This window comes from Cynoglossus semilaevis, chromosome 8 (assembly GCF_000523025.1).
Source record: "Cynoglossus semilaevis isolate Cse_v1.0 chromosome 8, Cse_v1.0, whole genome shotgun sequence".
NCBI lineage: Eukaryota > Metazoa > Chordata > Actinopteri > Pleuronectiformes > Cynoglossidae > Cynoglossus > Cynoglossus semilaevis.
In genome coordinates, this window is record NC_024314.1 from 22,271,933 (window position 1) to 22,283,684 (window position 11,752).

Below are 11,752 nucleotides of genomic sequence, written 5' to 3' on the forward strand. Positions count from 1 at the left end.
AGAGGAGCTGGAGGGAACCAGCACAATCTGCATGTAAAATATATATATATATATATGTGTGTGTGTGTGTGTGTGTGTGTGTGTTATGATGTGCGCTGACAGTTGCAGCGCGGCGGCGGCGACGACGACGACGTCGTTGTCGCTCCAATGCTGCTGAGAAAAAGTGACAATAGGAGAAAAGCTCTCCCTGAATCCATCACTCCTGCAGTGGAACACACTCACAGTCAGATGAAGAGCACACATGTGGAACAGCTGCTCTCTTACACAGCACAACCTAATCCCAACTATTCTGTCAGAAAGGCTGGACAAAAAAAAAAAAAAGAGAATCCGTATCCACACTTTCCAGACCTGCAGCGGCGCTCCGTGGATCACATACAAGACAAATGAGAAGCAGAGCCAAAGCATGGAAGGAATGACGGCGGTCCGAGGAAGACGCTCAGACGGGAGGAACAACAGCGCTGTTTTCTTTTCCCTTCCGAGGGCCGTATGAAAACAAATACGGCTGGAAAATAATTCATGTGTGTAATAATAGTGTGACAAATGAACAAAACACTGACCCCCCCCCCGAAAGTCTTCACAGACTCTTTGAATTTACTGATTTTATTAAAGTGTAGCCCAACGTATGTTTTTATTGCATTACACGACCTGCAGCAGTCGGAGCCGCCAGTGTGTGCTTTTAATGAGTCCACAGTGTTGTTTTAACGTCTTACTGTAGTATGAAACATTCCCAGAGGAAACATAATTTTATACAGCACAGTGTCCCTCTCTCTCTCTCTCTCTCTGTGTGTGTGTGTGTGTCTTTATTTCCCTCCCATGACGACCCACCCGACTCCTACGATGCTGTGAAACAACTCCAAAGAGACACGTTCAGCCGGACTCACTGACCGGTTGCATTTTAAAAAACAACACCTTTGGCCACATTATACGGTGAAATCCTTTTTTTTTTCCTGTCTCCGCAGATTCCTTTGAGACTCACGTGTGCACAGGAGCAGCAACAAATCCACGGGACTGGGCTCAGCATCTACAGAGGAGGTGAGATTTAGATGCAGAACACGGCGCTGGGGCTGTAGCTGCTGATGAACTGTGACCAATAAACACCTGGTTACTGAGGGATCTCTGGAAATATCAAATAAAACCAAAGCCAGTCTATATATAAAAAAATGGACGTAGACGTAGTCCAGAAGCTGACGGCACATGGATGTAGGTCTGGATAAGAAGAAGGCCTCTTCTTATACAGGATTTATAACTCAATTTGTTCAGAGAAAACAAAAACAACATATTTTTCTCCAAAGATGTTTAGTCAAGGGTATTTGTTTCAGGCTTTTCGCAAAAGAACGAGGTGTTAATTTTAAAATATTTATCTTAACGTTTCCCACAAGCCTCCAGGTCGGGCTCTCTTTATAATTTCTGTGTAAGATGTTGATTTTTATTTTCCATTTAAATGTGACCATCGTGTAAAAGCTCCACTCACTTTCTGGTCCCTAGATTGTTTGTAAAAGCTCCACTCACTTTCTGGTCCCTTGATTGTTTGAAGACTACCGTATTTTCTGGACTATAAGTCGCACTTTTTTTCATCCTTTGGCTGGGTTTGAGACTGATATAATTAAAATATATATTTCTTATCTTCACGCTGACAGCCGTTAGAGGGCACTCCAGTATCTGCTACTCCTGTAAGTGGCACTTTTTTCATCCTTTGTCTGGTGCGACACTATATTCCTACATGTATCAGTTTGTTAAAGAAATTGGACAAAAATGGGGACAAGCCTAGAATTATCGTCAACTTGGGGCTGGGAAACTGGGACTGGGTGATGGGTAAAATCACTTTCTGTTGCCTTATTGTTTTAAGTGAGATATTTTTCTTGACACAACCGTTTCAGTTCAGTTCACGGCTCCACCCCTGAGTCAGCGGTGTGGACGGCACAGCAAGCTCTCACCTGCTGATACAGACCAACGGCTCATCAGAACAACGACATCCAAGGAATCCTGTCTTTTCTCAACGACGCAGCTCAAAGAACTCATTCCAGTAAAAACAATCATCATCATCATCATCATCTCAGCGTGTTTTGGCGCTGCAGTGGTTTGTGAAGCGTTTCACTCTCCCACTGCAGCACAGACGGAGCCACAGCCCTGCACTGTTCTGATGTAATGTGCTGTGGCGAAGGTTCCCACCTCACACGCCATGCACTCAGTCAGTGGGTGTGTGTGGGTGTGTGTGTGTGTGTGTGTGACACTGTGTGAATTGTGTTGCTGTATGTGTGTCTGTGTTCCCACTCAGCAGGGAGGTGCTACCACTAATTAATAACCAGGGACAAACTGGGATCTGCTGCCGAACCATTTGGGCTTTTAACATCCCAGAGGGAAATCCCGCTCCAGGAACTGGAGTGTGTCTAAAAACAGCATGTGCTCCTCATGTGTGGTGTTGCCTTCACTGTCCTATTTCCAACCAATGCTACACTTTTGAATTCACATGCAACTGCATTATTTCACCAACAGTGAAAGGAGTGTGTCCACAGACCAGTCACGTTCTCCGCTGCGGTGTTTTACGATGGAGTCAGCGAGGTGTGTTTTCGACTCCTGCCCGACCTGAAGGTTGTCAAGTCTGTGGGATTAACGACCTCTGGGGTCTCCCAAAAAAAATACCAGAATCCCCCAAAGTGAGATTTGAAAATAACCTCACAGGTCAAAGGTCAGCTGTAAAGAAAACCTGCCTTTTATCATTCCTTTTTGTTGAACAGTTTTACAAGGCAGCGTCCTTTTCAAGTCAGCATCGCACACGTGGAGCGGCTGATGGGAAGGTTGTTGACGGACGTGTGAAGAGAGTGAAGATGCTGCCTCACAGATAAAGAAGGCAGGAAGGACAGAAGAACAAGAAAAGACCACAGGAAAGAAAAAAAATAGAACATGACAAGAAGCATGTTTCCAGATAACGTACAAAAAAAGGAAATAAATAAATGAAACAGGACAGGGATGAAAAAACAGAGTGAACAAATTAAAAAAAAAAGGTTGACGAAATTAAAATGTCATATTATGTATCGTAACGACGACGAAATGCTGATCTTAAATGGACAGAAGTGAAGATGAACGAAGATCAACATCGAAGCACCACAAACACCACGACCACAAAGTCACAGATGGGGCATTAAAAAAAAGACGGCAAAAAAAAAAAGAAGATGATGATGAAAACATGTGACACGATGATTAAAAAAAAAAGGTGACGACATCCAGATATAGAAAACGTCTCACCCTTCTGTACAAAATGTTGGGTCGGGGGGGAGAGATAGAAGGCAAACGATTGGCTAGGCCCAAATGCCCTCCTCATCGTCCTATTGGTTGGTTGAGTCCAACCACGGAGGTGCAGAGTTTCAGAAGAAGAAGGAGGGTTAGTGAGTCAGTGCTGGAATAATATTTAGAACTTGATCAATCCTAACGACGGGAACGTGAGGAGGTTTGGAGCGAGCGGTTTTTAGAGCATCTCTTCATGCACACGCAGTCAGTAAGAAAGAGGTTCATGAGTGATGAGAAGGTGGAGACTCAGAGACCAGGGTGGACGTCTCACCTGATCTGGGGAGGGTTTGTGGTTGTTGGGCTGCTCTGAGTTTGGAGACGTGACCTTCCTGTCCACGTCCTCGTAGTTGTCTGCCATCAGCTTCATCCTGTTCTGAGTCTGGAGAGAAAAAAACAAACAAAAAAAAAATCATGTGAGAAAAAAACAAACAAAAAAAAAAATCATGTTTTTAGTGACAACTGGACAAAAGGAGTCAGTGAAAATAACATAAACTGTGTGTGTGTGTGTGTGTGTGTGTGTGTGTTTGGGTTATAAGAAGAGGGAAAACCTTCTTACTGAATTCCTCCGGGAGTTAATTTGCAGAAAAGAAGATGAGAGGAGAGTTTTGGACGATTGCCCTGCACTTCGCTTTCACCAAGACATATTTGTGTGTGTGTGTGTGTGTGTGTGTGAGAGAGAGCGAGAGGAGGAGGAGGAGGAGGAGGAGAGAGGCAGGGAGAGCACAAAAAAAGAATCTCAGGAATGGAGAGAAAGACAGAGATTATTTAGGATGGATGGCTGCCTACCAGGGCGGTGCGTAGGTATGGAAAGATAATGAAAAAGATTTCAATTATATATTTGAGGCGCCGTAAACTGAGCACACACACGCGTGGAAACACAATTAATGAATATGCTCAGAAACACACACACACACACAGATGTTGGTCTTTAATCCAAAATGCGTCCTTGAAACCATAGAAAGACACAAAACTACGGAGACGTTAACGTGGAATGGACTTCTTTTCTTACAGCCTTAAACGATGGAGCGAGTTCTGCCTTTGACAACCTCACACCCTGAAACAGACACAGACTGCTCAACAGGGGGCCTCAGTTTTGCCCACTTCTCCACAGCAGACCATGAGGTGACCGCCTTCTTGTTCAATTCAGCTGCCGTTGTGCGGCATCGAGGTGTGACTTTGGAAAAACAAAAAAAATCAACTGAAGCTGCTCTGAATTTAGCTTGTTCCAAAACCTCAGTCAGTGTGTGGTGGTGTTAATGTTATCTGTAGTGTAGTGATACCATAATGACAGAAGGTTAGTTTTTTTCCCCCTCTCACTAATCACTCAAAACAGGAACGCCCAACGTGGGGCTCGAACCCACGACCCTGAGATTAAGAGTCTCATGCTCTACCGACTGAGCTAGCCGGGCTGTGCACATGGTACAGTGTTTCTCAACTCCAACCTGACTGCCAGTGTTCTGTGTTCTCGTGTAAAGCTTCAGCAGTTTGTCTTGAACTGACCCGAGGTGTAGAAAGGTTTACTAAGAATACGATCAAAATATAGAAACGTTGTTTAGTGCTTATGACAAGTGCTGAAAAAGTCTTACTTCATCTTTATTGGTATGAAATGAGCAGAGAAATAGTTTAGGACTGAGCTCTGTCTGGAATACTGCAGTGGAAAAAGCTTCGCCCAACGTGGGGCTCGAACCCACGACCCTGAGATTAAGAGTCTCATGCTCTACCGACTGAGCTAGCCGGGCCTGTGGCAACAATGAAGTTCAAGCTCAGCAGGCCTGGTGTAACACGTTCAACTACAACTTGCCTGTCAGTGTCATGTGTTCTAGTGTTCATACAAAAGCTTTGGCTGGAGAAGCGTTTCTGGAATTGACCAGAACTGTAGAAAGCTTTAGGAAATAAGAAGAAACTGTTAGGTGCTCATGACAGCCAGCAGAAAAGGCCTATTTCAGCTAAACATTGAAACGGTGTGATGAGGAATACCTTTGGAAAAAGCTTCGCCCAACGTGGGGCTCGAACCCACGACCCTGAGATTAAGAGTCTCATGCTCTACCGACTGAGCTAGCCGGGCTACAGAGAGGGTCAAACATCCTCAAAGTTTCTCCAGAAGTCTACAGGTCCTAAAGGGTATGACATTTAATTATAGAAAAAAAAACAAGTTGGTAGCTAGCGGTGAGTGTCGTACCTAACCAGGTTCCTGCCCAGAGCCACGGTTTTGGTTTTATACATTATATGAAGCAATAAGTGAGATGAATGAAAGAGTTTCCACCAATGATGTTTTTGGATATCACTGTAACACTCTTCCCTGTGGCTTTTCTTCATAGCTGAGTTTGTTCTGGTAGATCTACAAAAGTGTTCCGCCCAACGTGGGGCTCGAACCCACGACCCTGAGATTAAGAGTCTCATGCTCTACCGACTGAGCTAGCCGGGCTTACAATGTCATAATGTTGGCTTCACAGTCCTTTATCGTATCATAACAGAGACTTTCCCTCCTTATTTAAGGTCTGTACAACTCTGATTTCTTTATAATGTTTTTTCCATGAACATTTACTTCATTAATGTGAAATGAACAAATTTCAAAAAAGGAGAAGAAAGAATAAGTCAGAGAAAGAAAGACAGATGAAAAGCCAATGCAGAGCGGCTGTTTTTGACCTTTTAATCTGAGGACCACGGTCTTTGTTCATGTAGACCTACAGTACGACGTCTACACGTCGTCTAGTCTGCGTTTCTCTCCTTCATCACGTCTGAGAGCTTTGAGCAGTAAAATAATCCCAGAACCTCCTTCGTCCTCCTCCTCCTCCTCCTCCTCCTCCTCGTCTTGGTTTCCCTCACATAGAGAACTTTCTGTGACTAAATCTACTCATCTTCCACAGGTACCTTGAACTCTACCCCACTGTTTTATCTTCATCTGTTTCTTTAATAAACAGACGTCTCCCCCTCCTCCCTCTCGTCTCCCCCTCTCTCTCCCCCTCCCTCTCCTCCACAAAGTTTTTTTAAACATCTTTTCTTTCTCAACTAGTCCGCTCCCCTACGTGCCTTTAAATCTCCTCCGCTTCGACGCGTCTTTTCCTTTCTTCTCTCTACAACATGGCCTTATTTCCATATCTGTGATCATCCCTTTTAAGCACGACGTACATTCCGTTTTTTCCCCCCCACATTTTAACGTTGAGGTTTCATGCCAAAAAAACATGAAAGCCAAGGTTGAGCACCAGAAACTGAACTAGCAGAAACCAGAATGTCTCTCAACATGGTCCATGTGATCAATCTTTATCTGCTGTAACAGTTGGATACAGACGGACTTTAGCCAACTGACTAAAGACCGGGCCGACCAGCAGACTGACAGCGACTTCAATTGATTTCACGTCTACTTCTTGACGACGGAGAAGATCTGGACAAGGTACAACACTCCGACTCCGACCGTCTGATCGTCTGTGTCGTGATGACTTTAACAGCGCAGACGTCTTCAGTGACCTGTCACGCCTCGAGCACCAGAATCACCGCACGACAAAAAGCACAACGGCCTGGTTACGGGTGTAAAAAGTGGAATGAGGTTTTGAATCAATGTTTCACGCTGTGATATTTATGGCTGCTGCCTGAACAACAACGACGGGATTCACGAGGCTGAAGTTGAAGCTGTCTTTTATACTCCTCCTGTCTCCGATTATCATGAGAAAAGAAATAAAGACACTGGCCCAGAGCACGTCCAACGAGGGCCACGCCCCCTACTTTTCACCTCAAATTCGCCAAAAACAAGTCAGATGTTTGTGAAAAGTACAAATGATTCCTAGTCTTTTTAAGTTGTACATATTAACACACAGAATCCTGTTCTGATTTTAACTCTTTGATGAAACACAACAAAATAATATAATAAATAAAATAATACTGACTCTGGAGAAGAAAATGTATTCAAATGTATTGACCTAACAACAAGTAACGTCATATGACATCATATTTTTATAACCAATCAAAATCAACGACATCAAATGACACAAAGAGCCTGTCATGTTTCCATTCCCCGCCCCAGACTTTGAGAAGCACTGGTCTGAAACCAAAGTCTTCCGGTCGGTGTGAATGAGGTGTGAACGAGGTGTGAACGGGGCTAATGCCGAGCCTTGTTGTTGATTATCTTACGTTTCGTCGTTTCATGACCTTTAACCCTGAACTCCTCGTCCACAGCGATCGTGGCCGATGCCGAGACCACAGTGAAGGTGAGCGACTCAGTCCTCCTATATTTCTGCTCTTTATTTCTTTCTCTAATTGTCAAAAACGCTGACATCAGCACTCTGAGCTCCTGCCCCACTCTCTCTCTCTCTCTCTCTTAATCTAATCATTGCACCATTATTTCACTCCTGCTCATTGTTCCCTCCTTTACTCATTTGTCCTTCATTGCGGCTCTGCTTTAACCTGCTGACAATGTAGAGAATGGAAAACAAATGAAGGCAGAGAGAAATGAGGAGGAAGGACTGCTGAGTCATGCTGAGCGGGAAATTATTTCCCCATTTATGAGACCAGGGGGAATATGAGATGAGTATATTGTTTTGTCTTCCTCTGTCTCTGTTCATATCTGTGGTATTAGTGAAAAGTTGCTGAGTCATAATTTAATATATGTTTTTTTTAACAAGAACATATTCATCTTGATAAAAAAAAAAAAATTGACCAGTACCTGGAATTTGACCAGAAGTGGACAATGACAACGGACGACGATACGTGTCAGAGAATTGGACCAAAGTCTTACTGTATTATTTGAATTTGATTAGAGAAAAAATTCACAAAAAAAACTAAAATGTCCTTATTTTAGCGTCTCATATAATTTGATTAGAGAAAAAATTCACAAAAATTAAATTTCCTTATTTTAGCGTCTCATATCAATCTGTAAAATAAACTTTTTTTTTTAAATCCCAAAGAACGTCATTTATTTTACTTTTTATGGACAAACTCATACTGGTGTTGGTTTTTTATTCAATACTTGGCTTCTCGACACAACCACCAGTTCGTCGCAGTATTCATTGAGGCCCAAACTAAAGAAGTATCAGTGAATAGTACACAGATGAAGAACTTGTGTTGGGAAAACCCACATAAATCTAAACTCTGAAGGAACTCAGACTGTGAGAGTGAAGACAGAGCCAAGGTCACCCTGATCTACAGCATCCTGGAGATGGCAGGGGAGGAGGTCATACAGGTCAAGATGCGTGACCCTTTGAGGGGCACGCACACGTTTTTTCTACTATCTGAGCCAGTACTCAGTACTCAGTACACACCAGGGAGCATCAGCGCAGTAGTACCCTGAAACAGCGTCCACAGTCAGCTTCCAGTTCTCTCTCTCTCTTTTCTTCTATTTTTTAACATAAACTCTGTCACTTGTCAGAGATCTGGAATGAATAAATCCAACTGATTACACGCCTTTTGTCCGATCCTGCAGAGGAACATGCTACGGTAGCTCTGCAGCGTATTTAACGTCGTGTTCCGGAGGCAAATTCAGAACAGACCCGAGACGTCAGCAGAGGCCAACCAAACAGATTTTTGTTTTTTGAAAGCTAAAACATGAAAAAAAGTCCTTGTGGTTTTCCAGTAACTGCATTTTAACTTCAGGAAACTAACTTTAATCTGTAAACTCAAATGAAGGATTTTATGGCTGTTTCTTTCTTTTCTTTTCTTTTTTTTTTTTTAAGCTAAACAAACTTTTAACTTGACATCGACAAACTCTCTCTGGGTCTGTGTGACAGTCAGGTTATCGGTGGCAGAGTGTGAGTGTTATGACACTTAGATGGAACAAGTTAAAAATACCACACACTCACTCACAGACACACACACACACACACACACACACTCAGATATTAACAAAGTCTCAGCTGCCATCGATCTTTTCAGAGACGATAATTTATGATGCCACAGACAGAACGTGTTAGAAAGACCAAAGATAGAACCAGAGTTTTCACACTGCTGTGAACACACACACACACACACACGCGCGCTCACACACGTACTTAGCAGTTGACAGTGGAGCCTCTGTGTTGTCACTGACCACCTCTGAGACCCTGAAGTGTCTCACACGACTTCAAACAGGACGATAACAGCGACAGCGAGGCGAGAGACGAGAGACGAGAGACGAGCGTCTCACGGTGACTTCATTTGACAAAGCTGTTCTCGAACACTCACTGATAAACACACACACAAACACCGTGTGACACACACCGACACACACGGACACACACACGGACAACATCTACAGCTGTGATCTGGGCCAGTCCGGCTCTTTATATGAACTGGCATAAAACAATTCACGAAAAAGAAGAAACAAAAATATACACGAAAACAGAAATTCAACGGTCGCTCTGTGGTTCTGATGGACTTGGACCTGTTCCGTGACGGCTGGTTGTTCATACAATGTGAAAAATGTCAAGTTGGTAATTAGAGGTTTGACGCTGTCCCATTGTCCACAGTCAGGCCTCATGTCCTGTAGATGTTTACTGCACATTTTTATAATGGTCATTTAAAAAAATATATATTTAAATGGAGATTAAAAACATGAGTGAAAAAAAGGTAAAAAATGCACTGAATGTAATGTTATTTTTCAATCACAAATTTAAAAAAAATAAATTATAATATAATATATATATTATATATTATATACAATATAATATATTTTTTAAATATATAAAATATTTTTTTCTAGAATTTGATTTTGATCTGATTATGATGACATGTTTGTTATATTGTCTTGCGAACACAGAGCAGATTAAGGCACAAAGTCACCTCTGCGTGTCATGTGATCATGTGATGTATTTTACTTAAGCTTAAATTATATTCATGAGAGTGAAACACTTTTTTTTCCCCTCTTCAACTACTAGACATTTCATGCGACTCCACATGTGGTTGCGGCTCTTGGGTTAAAACGTGTTACTCTGAGATATTAAACACCAAACAAATGATTAGTTACATCTGTTCAACTGCATGTTCATAATTATCCAATCAACACTTCACACCGAGCATCAGAATTTAGAAGGAATGTGTGTGTTTCACAAGGTGAAATCCTGTGAACTCATGAAATAATACATTCATATCATTAAAATCAACAGACTTCAATCAGTCAGAGTGAAACTCTTTCACAGTTTGACACTTCAATGAAGGTGAGGAATGGGAAAATAAGGAATGTTGGTGTCATGTGAGAGCACGGACCATAAGTCAGTGATAAGAAACTCAGAGAGAGTTCACAGGGAACAACCCTGAACATGGATCTGCATTAACTTTCATTTCATCCATTTGTAAAGTCAACACTGAGCAGCACAATAAAACAACGCCACATTCATGAACCAATCAGATGTGTTTTAAACAAGCGGTGAACTCATCAACTCATCTGCATTACCCGTGTAAAGCCACCAGGTGAAAATGTGGCCAGAAACACAGCATCAGAGAACGGTTTCCTGCAACCTGTTGAATCTACGCTAAGAAAAGAAAAAAAAGAAAAAAAAAAAAAAAGAAAAGCGGTTCTGGTCTGGAGGCAGAAGTGGGCCTGACACGATACTAGAAAGATGTACCTAATGAAATGGCCAGTGAACGTACGCCGTATTGAACCTTTGTTAAATGAATATTGAAGAGAATTCTACAGCAAAATATATAGTTATTGACTTTGTGTCCGGCGTCTGATGGATGACGGGCAAAGGAGTGAGAACATTGAAAAAGAAATCAAAGCAGCGGCCCAGGGAGAATCATCCATAAAGGAGTTGCTCAGCTGTCTGGAGCCGCACGTGTGTGTGTGTGTGTGTGTGTGTTCGAGAGCGAGAGAGAGAGAGAGAGAGAGAGAGAGCATTTTAGACGTTCTCAATAAGAGGATAAGAGAGACGTTTAAAATTGAGATTAGAATAAGGTTCAGATTAGATTTAGGGGAGGGATTAGGATTAGGCAATCGTCTGTAATCCTTAAGATTAGGTTAACGGCAGAGGAATGTTTCACTTTTAATATAAAACTTGTGAGTGTATTCATATTTGTGTGTGTTTGGACTTCAGTGGACACAGTCAAATAATGAACACACACACACATAAGCTGGTGTGTGTGTGTGTGTGTGCATTAGTGAATGACTGCATGAAGGCAAAAGAAGGGAAACAATCTACATAAATACAGTTTATATAAATATAAACAGGCCCAAAAAAATGTCCACATTTATGTTGAAGACACGGCCTGTGTGTGTGTGTGTGTGTGTGAGTGTGTGTGTGTGTGTGTGAGTGTGTGTGTGTGTGTGTGAGTGTGTGTGTGTGTGTGTGAGTGTGTGTGTGTGTGTGTGAGTGTGTGTGTGTGTGTGTGAGTGTGTGTCAATCTTCCATTTATCAGTGGACCGGTGCTCAGTGGACCGTGGTCACATCTGGACTCAGTTTTTCTCCCTGGGCTGTTTTTCTTCGCTCCCTCTCGTCACTGCCTCACCTGTGCTCCCCCCCCGCCTCACCCATTTTTGACAACTGATTTTTCCTCACACCCCCTC

General features: G+C 42.6%; 1 protein-coding gene and 4 non-coding genes across 5 annotated transcripts in view; all 5 read right to left on the bottom strand.

Annotated features, from left to right (window-relative positions):
• Positions 1 to 11,752, bottom strand: part of LOC103382799 (ELKS/Rab6-interacting/CAST family member 1) — a 145,658-nt gene that overhangs the window by 41,719 nt on the left and 92,187 nt on the right. Inside the window, exons 20-22 of the mRNA XM_008315718.3 lie at positions 11,747 to 11,752; positions 8,246 to 8,249; positions 3,557 to 3,664 (exon numbers count right to left, since the gene is read on the bottom strand). The exon at positions 11,747 to 11,752 is cut by the window's right edge and continues 138 nt beyond it. Coding sequence (XP_008313940.1) covers positions 3,557 to 3,664; positions 8,246 to 8,249; positions 11,747 to 11,752 — 118 coding nt within the window. The remainder of the gene's footprint in view (positions 1 to 3,556; positions 3,665 to 8,245; positions 8,250 to 11,746) is intronic.
• On the bottom strand, positions 4,622 to 4,694 carry trnak-cuu (transfer RNA lysine (anticodon CUU)). Its single transcript has one exon. It is a non-coding gene; the product is annotated as a tRNA-Lys (tRNA).
• trnak-cuu (transfer RNA lysine (anticodon CUU)) lies at positions 4,952 to 5,024 on the bottom strand. Its single transcript has one exon. It is a non-coding gene; the product is annotated as a tRNA-Lys (tRNA).
• Positions 5,278 to 5,350, bottom strand: trnak-cuu (transfer RNA lysine (anticodon CUU)). The gene has a single exon. It is a non-coding gene; the product is annotated as a tRNA-Lys (tRNA).
• On the bottom strand, positions 5,638 to 5,710 carry trnak-cuu (transfer RNA lysine (anticodon CUU)). The gene has a single exon. It is a non-coding gene; the product is annotated as a tRNA-Lys (tRNA).